Source organism: Brassica napus, unplaced genomic scaffold (genome assembly GCF_020379485.1).
Source record: "Brassica napus cultivar Da-Ae unplaced genomic scaffold, Da-Ae ScsIHWf_1842;HRSCAF=2478, whole genome shotgun sequence".
Classification (NCBI taxonomy): Eukaryota; Viridiplantae; Streptophyta; class Magnoliopsida; order Brassicales; family Brassicaceae; genus Brassica; species Brassica napus.
In genome coordinates this window covers 289,488-301,852 of record NW_026015259.1, presented here as the reverse complement: position 1 = coordinate 301,852, position 12,365 = coordinate 289,488, and the positions used below count along the sequence as shown (strand labels likewise).

The 12,365-nt window shown below is 37.3% G+C and overlaps 4 protein-coding genes across 5 annotated transcripts; 2 read left to right on the top strand and 2 right to left on the bottom strand.

Annotated features, from left to right (window-relative positions):
• Positions 1-649: 649 nt before the first annotated feature.
• Positions 650-3,815, bottom strand: LOC106408734 (probable beta-D-xylosidase 5). The gene is made up of 5 exons (XM_048772740.1): positions 3,472-3,815; positions 2,609-3,171; positions 2,431-2,528; positions 1,492-2,259; positions 650-1,412 (listed from the first exon to the last, which is right to left on the bottom strand). The coding sequence occupies exons 1-5, from the start codon at positions 3,766-3,768 to the stop codon at positions 790-792; spliced, it is 2,349 nt and encodes a 782-aa protein (XP_048628697.1). The 5' UTR covers positions 3,769-3,815; the 3' UTR covers positions 650-789.
• A 3,097-nt stretch (positions 3,816-6,912) lies between these two features.
• LOC106411300 (magnesium transporter MRS2-3) lies at positions 6,913-9,147 on the top strand. 2 transcript variants are annotated; one of them, XM_013852042.3, is made up of 6 exons: positions 6,913-7,380; positions 7,576-7,770; positions 7,856-7,984; positions 8,104-8,264; positions 8,349-8,583; positions 8,687-9,147. In XM_013852042.3, exons 1-6 carry the CDS (start codon positions 6,970-6,972, stop codon positions 8,972-8,974), a joined length of 1,419 nt encoding a protein of 472 aa, XP_013707496.2. In that variant the 5' UTR covers positions 6,913-6,969; the 3' UTR covers positions 8,975-9,147. The 2 variants fall into 2 exon arrangements, with proteins under 2 accessions (XP_013707496.2, XP_048628681.1); XM_048772724.1 differs by having other exon boundaries at positions 6,913-7,383.
• A 282-nt stretch (positions 9,148-9,429) lies between these two features.
• On the top strand, positions 9,430-11,246 carry LOC106411562 (translation initiation factor IF-2). The gene is made up of 4 exons (XM_013852350.3): positions 9,430-9,631; positions 10,016-10,265; positions 10,451-10,499; positions 10,623-11,246. Exons 1-4 carry the CDS (start codon positions 9,561-9,563, stop codon positions 11,126-11,128), a joined length of 876 nt encoding a protein of 291 aa, XP_013707804.2. The 5' UTR covers positions 9,430-9,560; the 3' UTR covers positions 11,129-11,246.
• A 172-nt stretch (positions 11,247-11,418) lies between these two features.
• On the bottom strand, positions 11,419-11,903 carry LOC125599344. The gene has a single exon (XM_048772726.1). The coding sequence runs from the start codon at positions 11,741-11,743 to the stop codon at positions 11,546-11,548; it is 198 nt and encodes a 65-aa protein (XP_048628683.1). The 5' UTR covers positions 11,744-11,903; the 3' UTR covers positions 11,419-11,545.
• Positions 11,904-12,365: the final 462 nt, after the last annotated feature.

Genomic DNA, 12,365 nt, shown 5'->3' with positions numbered 1-12,365 from the left:
AATTTGATTACAGGTGTATATAGAACGATCAGATTTTTAATTTTGTTTCTTTCACATAGAAAGCTCATCGTTTATCTGCAAGCTGAGGCTTTATTGCTATATTCTGAGAAGACAGTGCAATTGGATTACAAGTTTTTGGAATGAAATTGTTTGGAATGGTTTATTCCTACAAATTCCATTTTTTTTTACCATTTGAATGGAACAAAAAAAATCTCATTCCAATGATTCTTTTTGGAATGTCTGAAAAAAAATGGAATGTAGTTATAAAACATTTATAATTAAAAAAGTTCATGAATAAGTGGAATGAGTAGAATGAAATTCAATTATTTTTATTCCATAACTTACTTTATTCCATTCATCTACATTCCATTCTTTTAAATTTCATTCATTCATGATATTCCTTAAATTGGTAACCAGTTACAGCCTCTTGACCAAAACAGGTGGCTTGTGAGAAGATCCCTGCAACGAAGAACCTTCTTGTCCATCATCAATGGTCGGTAGCTACGGCTCGATCCTATATAGACATCGTCTATTGATAGCATGAATCAAGTATGGAATTAACCCCTCCATTATATAATTTTTTTTGTTTCTATATGAAAATAAAAACATCTTACAGAAACAAAATATTTATATCATGTGACATTAGAAGAAAAATCAAAATTTTCTTTGTATTGTATTGACTACTATTGGTTCAATATACCAAATATTTTATTTAGTCTTTAGTCATATATGATGATAGCATTACAGTATTGACTTTGACAACAATATCTATGGGATCTGTTTGTCTTTTCAGAAAGAAACCGTTGAATCTCCAGCCAACCTAACGTTGAGATGATGAATGATTTGTTGGTCGCTGTTAGATCCAATAACAAGCTTGTGGTATCCAGGGATTAGTTTCCTTTTACCGTCAGTATCCACCAGACTAAGTGCTTTGCATACATCAAACTCAACGGTAACTTTCTCTGTCATGCTTCTCCCAACTTCTACTCTCTCAAACCCTACCAGTTGCGTATGTGGCACGGTACCACCCACCAGAGACTTTGAAGACTCTGGTGGTATCCAGAACACGAGCACCACGTGGCTCCCGGACCTTGACCCATGGTTCTTGACTCCAATAACGATCCTAACCTTGAGATCTTGGCAATTAACCGTGGAGATATCGATAGGTGTTGTCTTGTTTAGTTTCAAGATTGGATTTGTTTTGATATGTATGGTTGATGGAGCTGAGAGGACGAAGGTAGAGAAAGAAGAGTAACTTAGTCCATGTCCAAATTTGTAAATTGGTTTCCCTGTGTAGAATCTGTAAGATCTTCCAGGGAAGCCTGAAGTGGAGTTAGGTCTCATGTTCATGTCCGTCATAGCAACCTTTTCCGCAAACTCTTGTGAGTACCATGTCTCTGGTACTCTCCCAGCTGATGCGAACAATAAACACAAATAAGCACGTAAACTGTATCTAGGGTTTAATTAGGGTTTAGGGGTTAAGAGCCTTACAAGGATTGTAGTCACCAAAGATGACTTGAGCTATAGCGTCTCCTCCAGCTTCACCAGGATAACCAACCCATAAAACCGCGCGAATCTTGCTCAGATTCTTGGCAAATGAGATATCAATAGGTCCAGCAGCCATTATGACCAATACAACAGTTTTCTTTGCAGCATTAGTCACATCTTTCACCAGCTTTTCTTGATAGCCAGGAAGGGTTAGGTTAACCCGGTCCAGACCCTCTGCTTCCACCGTCTGATCCAATCCAAGCACCAAAACCGTCACATCAGCCTCTGATGCGGCTTTAACTGCTGCTGTGATCAGCGTTTGGTCACCGCACTTTACATCTTTACACCCCGGCTGGTAAACAACCCCTTTTGGTACGTACTTTTGCATCCCTTGTAACGGGCTTGTGTACTTACAAGGCACACCTGCATAGTTACTAATCATTACCTTTGTAGCATTTGCGTTTGGCCCTATGATAGCTAGTTTCTTAACCGCGGTTTTCGATAAGGGAAGGTCTCCTCTGTTCTCAAGCAGCACAATCCCTTGCTTTGCGGCTTCTAACGCAAGCATCTGATGGTCGTTGCTGCAAACATCAGACGGTCCAAGATGGCCAAATGGAAGCGATTTAGGATCGCCATCGAAGAATCCGAGCCTCATGAGAACAACGTAGTTGTAAATCAGCGCTTCATCAACCTCTGATCCGTTCAGTTTCTTTTGGTTCACTGCATTCTCTGTGTACTTACCCAGAAAATCTCCACAGTTCATGTTTAAACCTGTTTCAAAACAAGAAAACACATTTTACATCTCAAAGATGATACGTATACTAACTTATATATCTTAAGTATTAACTCCAAATTTTTGGGGGACTCAAAGCCAATGTTTCACTTGGCTATGCTCAAAAACAATGTAATGGTTATTTGTTAGAATCATCTAAAGAACTTTGCCTGCTTTGAGAGCGAGAGCAACAGCGTCTTCACGTGTCTTAGTGTAATGAATGGAGTCGAAATAGACCTCGATGGAATCACAGTCCGAAACTATGTACCTGCCACCAAGAAAGTTTCTAATAACTTGATCTTTGATCTCAAACTGGTTCTTGTTAAATAGTAATAAACAAAGACTGACCCATCAAGACGCCATTGGCCACGGATAACGCCACGAAGGAGATTAGGATCAGCACAAGTTGGGATGCCATTAACCCTATTGTAAGAACACATCACACTACTCACATCTCCTTCCTCTACACAGCTCTTGAATGGTGGCTGATACGTGTCTTCCAAGTCTTGCTTCGTCACCTTGGCGTCAAAGTGGAATCTATCGATGCCTTTCCAGTTATCAAGGTCGTAAGCAGTGTAATGCTTGCAGCAGCTCGACACTTTAAGCCGCCGTGATTTTCCTCCGGCGTCGTGAACGTCTTGTAAACCCTTAACGTAGTTCACGGCGTATTTGGAAACAACGAGAGGATCTTCACCTGGCGTCTCTTGGCCACGACCCCACCTTGGATCTCTGAAGACGTTAATGTTTGGACTCCAATACGTGAGACCAGCGAGTCCAACGTTGTGCATGGCTCGAGCCTCCGTTGAAACCACTTCTCCCATTTTTAGCCATAACGATGTGTTAAAGCTCGCCGCAGTTAATATCACGGCCGGGAAGCTCGTAGCTCCAGGCACCGTCCCGTTGAACCGCACCTTAAAAAAGAAACAACTCAAAAACATAAGCGTTTCATTACAAAACAAATCATGAACTACTAGGGTGGTCTTGCAACTGAAATACCAAGACTCTAACAAAATCTAATTTAAAAAAAAAAATGTATAGATTTGAATTTTAAAAAATTAATTACATTTTTAAGTTTAGGATCTATAATTTCAAAAAAAAAAATAAACATTTACAAATTGGGATATTAATTTTCAAAATTATTAAATATACAGTTTTTTATAACAGGATATAAAATATTTTGAGAGATACTGTGAACTATGTAACTTTTTTACCCCTGGTCCAACGTTGGAGACGCCATGAAGAGCTTCCGACCACCACTCGTACGGAGGAACACCGAGCCTTGGAACTCCGGTGGCTTTGTTAACCAGTTGCTGGACTTTTTCCGTAAGTGAGAGACGTGAGACCAAATCTTTGGCACGTGCCTCGTACGACAAGGAGGCCTTACAGAAAGTGTACTTAACCGTGGCGGGATCATTTCTGTCACACGCAAAATTCTTCTGAGACTCGCATAGTGATGAAACTAGAGCTGCTATTAGAAGAGAGACGCTCACAAATCTTCTTACACTCATCTTTCTTTGTTTTTTGCGCTCTTATGGACGAGAAGACAGTGCATGGGGTTGTTTTTATAGGCGGGAAAGAGTTGTTTATTTATTTACCTAAGCCATTTGATTCTAAAACTTATTGATGACATGAGTTGGTGGGTATTTTAACTGTGACGTTAAATGTCCATGTGCTAAAGTTTATAAGGACCATCTCTTTTTTACTTGCGTCCATATAAGAGTGAGCCAAGTGTTTTCCACCCAATAATTAGAACAAGATGTGAAGTTTAAGAAAAGGGTCTTGAAGAGTGACTTCAACGATAATACAAACCATTTATCTTTGTCTCTTCAGATGTCTGTTTCATGTGTGTATTATATGGTCCTAAAGTTAGAGATGCAGATCTTCGATGTTGGTTCACGACTAGCTGACTGCAAGCACCGCTAATATCCTGAACTATTCCCCGCGAATCGTGGTTCGGATTTGCAGGTTTCCCTCAGAATAGTGGACCCAGTTGGGTTGAATGGAATCAAATTTATCACTTGTTTTGATAAAACGGCACATGTGTTTTTCCATCAGATAGTTTCAGAAACTTTTCGACCATTACTAAGAATTTTGTAGATTTTATCACGCCATTCGCCGAGTTGATGGGGGTTCTTCTCTTGATCTTTTACCGGTTTATCAATGTTTTGCATACCAATTTTTCGTCTTAGTCAAAACTCTTCGTCTTTGTTTTGAACTCTGGACTTTGTGTTTTATTTCTGCAAACCCTAACCATTAAAATGCATCTTTCAGGTTATATTCGATGTGCTGGTTGTGTTTGGACCTGAAAGATAAGAGATAAGTTGACGTGTGATGACAAAAATTGGAAGATTGTAAGCGATCAAGAAAATTGAGGCGCACAATAAAAGATAATTTGCGATGCGATGCAAGTCAGTAAAGAAGATTGACATTTCTAAGTAGTGATATGACACTGAAGAAAAAGGAAAATGTATATTCGAAGAATTGAAAGTATTTTAGTATATACTAGGTAATAACCCGCGCCTTGCGCGGAATGTGATTATTAGTTTTGTTATTTTTAATAAAAACACATTAAATCTGTTTAATTTGGATATCGGTTCGATTTTAAGTTATTTTTTGGTTTTTAATCTTCTAAAATATAACCATTATTTTAAATTAATATTTATTTTGGTTTGTTTTGTTAGAATGTTTGATTTTTTAGTTTTTTGGTAAAAATAAAAAAATTACTATTATTTGTTTATTTTCATGTTATAAATTTTAGATAATCGTCATGTCGAACCAATGGTTTCATATCATAGTTTGTAAGCGGATAAGAGATCAAGAAAAAAAAATTATTAAGACAAATCATTTCACTACAATTTGGTCGGTAGTGAAAGAATCATTAAGAAAAAAAATAGTTCAACTTTCAAAAAAAAAATAGATACTTCAGTGGTGGTAAATACTTATAAAGTGCTCACATTAAGGTGCACATGTATATGTATGTAAAAGTATATAAGAATAAATGACAAATATATAAAGATATTGTTAATTAATATTGAATGACATTTTTGTTCTAAATAATATATGAAAGATAAAATTAAAATTAATTAAAAAATTATAAAGGCCTTGACTTTAGTGAATTTTTTTTCATATAAAGAAAAATCAATTGTATTCGTAAATAGAGGTGGACACAGATCGAATATCTGGGTATTTGGAGGCATTCAAGTCGATTTAATCTTTAGCCACATGGATAGTCAGTGACTCTGATAACCGAAATGATTTAGAATTTTAAAGAATATCCTATTTGATCTGTAAATAAAATAAAATTTATAGAATAATTGAAAATTTTAATAATAACATTTTATTACAAAATAAAATATTATTTAACTTTTTAAACTTTAATACCTATTATAATAAATTTAATTCATAAAATATTGTAAACTTATATAAACTATAATATATATAACATATATATATATATAATTCTGTACATATATGTATATATATGCATATAAAATATCAAATTTGATATCCGTTCCTAAAAATATTAGAATTTGTGATTTGTTTTTTTTTATTGTATTTTAGTAACTGATTTAGAGTTACGGATATCCATATTTTTTTGTTCAAATCAAAACGGATTACGAATCGAATCAAAATTTAGAAATATTTTGCCTGACTTTATCCGTAAACAATAAAAATAATATATATATATATATAGTTTAGATTTTGATTCGTTATTTGTTTTGATTCGAAATGAAAAATCTAAAGTTTTATTGGAACCATGCATATGAGTTTTATATTAAAAATATAAAGTATATAGTGTGAACACATTTATGAATATAGTGTGAACGCGTTAGCATATTTATTATCAAATCATTGTGAGGCTGCCACGTGTCTATTATAGTGTGAATACAGTTATTACAATGCTTCTCCTTTAATATATAAGGGATTATTGAAGCACACCTAATGGAGATACGCTTAACTATTTTAGAGATCAAAAGTATGAGATAAAAAAAACACGAGTTCAGGTTTTTGGTGAATGTAATTTCTTGTGAAAAAAACAATTGATGTTCTACAAAATTATTTTGGGTATATAGAATTTTTTTTTTAATTAACCATCCAGCGATCAAGTTCAACCGACTATTTTGTGGGTTCTAGGAACTGTAGAGTTATTCCTCAAGTGCCACTAGTCCAAGGCATCTTGGTTAGGTATGTAGAAATTAGTAAGTAGTTCAAGTGATTTCTAATAAAATGTATTTGTTGAAGAAATTTTTTTATATCTGTGATATTTCGTATTATCCATCCATGTTCTATTTTTTTTACTTACAATCAAACGAACTTAGAAGATGCACTATAAATTATAAAAACCACAATTTAAGCCATGAAAGCCCTGCAAAATGAAGGGGTTTATTGGGTGAGGTTTAGCTGAACGGATATTACTACAAATTTCAAAAAAAAAAATTCAGGGTCGCTTTCTCAGTAAAATTTTCAACTCGCCAGTTAAAAGTCGTCTCACCGTAAACTGTGAAAAGCAAAAAAAACAAACTCTTCACCGCGGTTCGGTTTTGTGGAAACGCTACAACCGGTTTTATGTTGGGGGAAAACTACAAAACCGGTTTCTTCAACCGATTCTAACCGGTTTGGCTGACGAGCCGATTATTAATTAATTCCCAATTTCAGAATCATCGCCATCGGAACTTCACAGTGATCATCACAATCATCGTAACGCCGCCATGAGAGGAGGCCCTAGGCCGGAAGATTTCGAGACGAATCCATCCACGCCGATCACCGGCCAACCGACGCCGACGTACCCCGCCGGCGCCCGGAAGAAAGGCGTGGGCGTGAGGACATGGCTGGTGCTCTGCTCGAGAGGCCAGGCGCAGACGACGGAAGTCGGCAAACACGCCATCATGCGGCGAACGGGGCTACCGGCGCGAGATCTTCGGATCCTCGATCCGCTCCTGTCGTATCCGTCGACTGTGCTGGGGAGAGAGAGAGCGATTGTGATCAATCTGGAGCATATCAAGGCGATCATCACGGCTCAGGAGGTTTTGCTGCTTAATTCGAAGGATCCTTCTGTGGCGCCGTTTATCGATGAGTTGCAGAGGAGGATTCTCTGTCACTATCGTGCTACTAAGCCTAAGGTAGTTGTAGAAATTAGGGTTTGGTAACTTATGCCTAATGATTGTATTGTATGCGTTGTGCTGTAGTATGTTCAAGAAGTTGTTAAGCTGTAGTATGCAAATGCAATGGTGATGTTATATTGAAGATGATGATGATGATTGTTAAGTTATAGATAGTAACTACTCTCTGGTTTCTTTGTATTGCGTTTTGTGAAGGAGGAAGAGAACTATGAGGGAGAGATGGATCAAGCGCAAGGAGGAGGAGATGGGACGCCATTATTATTTGGGGATGAAGCCAAGAAGGATGCGAAGCAGAGCCTTGAGAATCAAGATGGATCCAAGGTTCTTCCTTTTGAGTTTGTTGCTCTTGAAGCTTGTCTTGAAGCTGCATCCAGCAGTTTGGAAAGTGAGGTATATATATATATGCTCTTATGGTTAAGGCTCTAGTACACCTTATACTGTGTGGTATTTGCATTGATTCTTCTCTAATGTGTAGGCCGTAAGATTGGAGTTGGAGGCTCATCCAGCCTTGGATAAGCTTACTTCGAAGATCAGTACCCTTAACTTGGAGCGTGTTCGACAGATTAAGAGCAGGCTTGTTGCAATAACTGGACGTGTTCAGAAGGTGTTATGATTCAGACTTTCCATTAGCTCATTTGATCTTATGATTAATACACTTCTTGTTTCCTCTAAGTTGTGATCCTAGGAGGTAACTAAACCCTTCTCGCTCTTCACTTGATCTAGGTTAGGGACGAACTAGAACATCTGCTAGACGATGATGAAGATATGGCTGAGATGTATCTTACAGAGAAGTTAGCTCAGAAACTTGAGAATTCATCAGCTTCCTCTATGAATGAGAGCGATACAGTTGAGGTTGATCTTCCTGAGGGAGATGAGGATGACAGGCATGCACCAGACTTTCTAAACTTACTACCTTTGATTTGTTCTGATGTAAGTTTAACATCTTCCTTGTTACCATAACCTGCCAGGCTTCCTGCGGAATCTGCTTCGGAGTCTAACAGAGATGAAAGCTACCTTCGAGCAAATGAGGACGCCCACGATCTTCTTATGAGTACTCATAGCGCGCTTAGCAGAAACAGCCGTGGGACTCATACTAGCTCAACCAGGAGTGCCATGACCAACAAGTTCGACGTGGAAGAGCTTGAAATGCTTTTGGAAGCATATTTCGTGCAGATCGATGGTACACTGAACAAACTATCAACAGTAAGTAGTACACAGTTAGTACTTATCAGACACACTCTTGTCAGGTGATGATGTTTCAGCTTATGCATAATTGTGCTGTTGTGTTGTTTGAATGGGGAAAAAGCTAAGGGAGTACGTGGATGACACAGAGGACTACATCAACATAATGCTAGATGACAAACAGAATCATCTGCTGCAAATGGGTGTGATGCTAACGACAGCTACTCTGGTGATGAGTGCATTTATCGCTGTAGCTGGAGTGTTCGGGATGAACATTACCATAGAGCTGTTCAAGGATGAGAAAGCTGGTCCCACGAGATTCGCGTGGACTGTGATTGGAGGTTTTATCGGGAGTATATTCCTCTATGTTGGTGCCATCGGGTGGTGGAAGCAGAAGCGCTTGCTTGAATGACTCCAACCAAGCAAGCAAAGCATATTGGGAAGAATGATGTCTCTTACCAAAATATTTGTACACTAACGAGATTTTATGGGTGGGGGGTTTTAATTTTCTATTACTGAGAATAATGTACCTTACTATATTTGCATAGTTAAATTATAAAACAGAGCAAATTGGAAATTACACTACATGATTTTCTTCTTTGCAAGATTTTGAAAATGCATATAAGTTTAGTTCTGGGGTAGTGTATAAATGAATCCATAAATCCTAAACCATTCTAAAAGTAATTTCTTTAGTTGATTGTGAAATAGCTAAAATGTAAACTTAAATGGAACTACGTTTGAACTTGAATGTCATCTCATGGTATTAATCAATCAAAATCTCTAAAATTTAACAACTTTCACCTAAATTCCACGAAATCTTAAATCCTCAAAAATCTAAACTACTGGAGGGGGGTTTCAGGAAACTTGGTAACTTAAAGGGCTTTTCTCAAGGTTGAAGAAAAACAAGGGGGTAAAATGAAAGATTGAGGAGATGGAGAGTATAAGCCCTAAAACAAACTCTGTCCCTCTTTTGATTTTGTTTTGTTAAGAAGAGAAACATGACATCAAGGCGAGAGAGCAGAGATTCAGACTCCAAACGAGATCGTTCTAGATTCGATCGCGAATCCAGGTCTGCCTCTTCACTCTTCTACTCTTCATCTCCCTCGTTTTGTGGGTATGGTTATTGTTTAGCTTTGAAGTACAAATCTCGTGTCTTTTTTCTTCTTCTAGAAAATCGAAAATGCATACGAATTGTTGTTTAATGTTGGGAGTGATTGTTTTGTATTACGCTTCAGACTAAAATTGCAGAGTATGAACAAGAGCAACTAAAAGTTCCACTCTTTTTTTCTTTCCTAAACTCAAATAGTTGAGTTTGGTCACATTTTTTTGAGAAACTTAATCATTCTTACTAGAGCTTATAATCCCTTTCCCTTCTTCTTCTAGTATTATTTATTATTATTATTATTATTATTACTAGTTTCACAAACGATCGTGTTTATGTTTTGTTCTTTAGCCCTAAGAGATCCAAGAGAGATGGGAAACCTGAAGAAGAAGAAGAAGGTGTTCTTCTGAGTAAGAAGGATTTGGATGTTAGAGATGGCTGTACCGAGACAGATAAGAAACCACGTCAGTCCCTGAGAGATGCTGCTCCACTGGAGCCTGATGCTCAGGGTTTGAGAAAAGACGTTGAAAAGAAGCTCTCTGACACGACCAAACAAGCTCCCCATCTGTCTGAAGAGCTTCGTTCTAGACCATACCATCAGGTTTCAGAAGCTCTATTTATCATCTTCCATTTGATAATAATTACTATTAATCAAGTATATGGAATCTTTGTTAGTACTTAGTCGCATTGTTGGCAATTGAAAAGGCTAAAACTTTTAATATGAATTTGCCTTCAAATGCTCAGATAAATGTTATCTTTGGCTTGCCTGTTCGTGTCTTATAACAGCATGATGATCGTCGTACTAATGGGAGAGATGACAGAAGACAAACTTCTGGTAACTTTCCTCAGGATAACTCTTTTTGTTCCTATTCTTCATTTCAAAAGTATATGTCTTAATCCATGTACTGGCAAAAGAGTTAAGTCTTATGATCATTTTATTTGCTTTAAATGCTTGAAGAGAGAGGATCATGGAGAGTTTCAAGAGATCAGAACAATCGAAGAGCTGGAGATGATCGTAGAGACCAAGACAAAAGCACCTGGCGACACGACAGGTTCCATGAGAGTGACGACACCAAAGGAGCACTCTCCAGGAAACGCCCTGCCTTTAGAGAGAAGAAGATTCAAGAGGAGTCTCGGATCGACACAGACAGAACAAGAACTGAGGAGGCAAAAGACACGAATCTAAACAGTCGCAGACAGAACGAGAGAAACTGGAGGAGCAACAATGAGAGACCAGCAACGGGAAGGGACAGGGTGTGGAACAGAGATGATGGAAGCAGACAGAGTTACCGAACTGACAGAGAGGGATTCAACAGAAATGGACGAAGTGGGTTTAATGGAAGCTGGACAAAGGCTGAGAAGAAATGGGACCATGACTTGTATGAGGAGGCGAACAAGAGTCCTGCTAGAGCCAACGAGGAAGAGCAGATTGCAAAGGTCGAAGCTTTGTTGTCTTCTTCTTAAAGCTTTATATGTTTATGTTTCTTGGTGTGGATTTGCGTCTAAACTTGTTAATGTCTTAGTTTTTTGCAAGTGTAGAAGATAATGTCTTGAGTTTATATAATGAAAACTCTCTTCTATTTTCCAGCAAAGCCGGTATTAAACACTGTAAACCGGATTATTCTTGGATTCAACAAGTAAGACTGACTCAAGAATCTACACCAACCAAATCACTTCTTCACTATTTGTTTTTATTTCTATCAATCATGAATGAATCTTATCTTATACGTTTCTATATTATTTTTCTTCTATTGTTTCCAGAAACTATATGTATATATATACTTGATATCCTGAATACAAATCTCCCTGAATCACAGAACGAAGAACACAGAAACGGTATGCAAAAAGAAAAACTGAGAAGGAAAAAAAAGGTTGTTATCATCAAAGAGCTCGTTGGCCAGGACGATCAGCAACCTTCAAAGTCTTATTGATGAGATCTCTGGTCTTCTTACGACGGATCTCGACCCTGACGCTGCTGCTTTTATCCATTTTTATGTATGATTTCTTTTTCTTCTTCTTTAGCAAGTTCACCTTTGACTTTATCGTCTCCACCAAGCTCTCCAAGTGTAATCCCATCATCACCACTACTTCCTCTTCTCGATTCTTTCTGTTTCACTAAGATTGGAGATTTTGTAGTTGCAGCTCCTCAAGACATATTCCTGCGTTTTTTTTTTACTGTAAAAAACAAACGTTACGCTGCTACTTGGAGTTCTTTACCCTCGAGACTTGTTTTGGTATTTATGGAACATAACGTGGGAAACAGGGCTTTGAGGTTGAGATATTTTCGAGATTTGCCACTTGCTTGTCCTTATTTGACTTTTTTAACATTTGATTAGTCAACTACGATTTGTTATCACATTGGCTTTTTGTCAACAACCACATTTACAATCTATATAATAATACATTTACACACGCAACAAAAAAGAATATCTTATCATTTTTTCTTCTTCGTCTGTGTTCACATGGGATAATAAAATTGTGATACAACGAGATGCTGCATGCATTTAGTGCATGAGAGTTTTCTTGTCTTTATCCAGACGTATATAATAATACGGTTTATACCTTATCTCTATGAAACGGTTAGAAAACATGCGAAGATAATAAAAAATAAAACTAGGAAAGACGAATTAAAGTATATATATATTCATGGAAGAGAAGACCCTAACCAAGTAACCATCAATGATCACTAAAATAATAATCA

What these genes read in the sequence shown, in the direction of transcription:
- LOC125599344 (XM_048772726.1), bottom strand. Translation starts at nt 11,743, where the DNA reads ATGATGGGATTACACTTGGAGAGCTTGGTGGAGACGATAAAGTCAAAG.
- LOC106411562 (XM_013852350.3), top strand. Translation starts at nt 9,561, where the DNA reads ATGACATCAAGGCGAGAGAGCAGAGATTCAGACTCCAAACGAGATCGT. An exon ending in GTTCTAGACCATACCATCAG is followed by an intron (nt 10,266 to 10,450) that starts GTTTCAGAAGCT and finishes GTCTTATAACAG; the next exon opens with CATGATGATCGTCGTACTAA. An exon ending in TGACAGAAGACAAACTTCTG is followed by an intron (nt 10,500 to 10,622) that starts GTAACTTTCCTC and finishes AAATGCTTGAAG; the next exon opens with AGAGAGGATCATGGAGAGTT.
- LOC106408734 (XM_048772740.1), bottom strand. Translation starts at nt 3,768, where the DNA reads ATGAGTGTAAGAAGATTTGTGAGCGTCTCTCTTCTAATAGCAGCTCTA. An exon ending in GGCCAATGGCGTCTTGATGG is followed by an intron (nt 2,529 to 2,608) that starts GTCAGTCTTTGT and finishes TCTTGGTGGCAG; the next exon opens with GTACATAGTTTCGGACTGTG. An exon ending in TGCTCTCGCTCTCAAAGCAG is followed by an intron (nt 2,260 to 2,430) that starts GCAAAGTTCTTT and finishes GTTTTGAAACAG; the next exon opens with GTTTAAACATGAACTGTGGA.
- LOC106411300 (XM_048772724.1), top strand. Translation starts at nt 6,970, where the DNA reads ATGAGAGGAGGCCCTAGGCCGGAAGATTTCGAGACGAATCCATCCACG. An exon ending in CCAGCAGTTTGGAAAGTGAG is followed by an intron (nt 7,771 to 7,855) that starts GTATATATATAT and finishes TCTAATGTGTAG; the next exon opens with GCCGTAAGATTGGAGTTGGA. An exon ending in CACTGAACAAACTATCAACA is followed by an intron (nt 8,584 to 8,686) that starts GTAAGTAGTACA and finishes ATGGGGAAAAAG; the next exon opens with CTAAGGGAGTACGTGGATGA.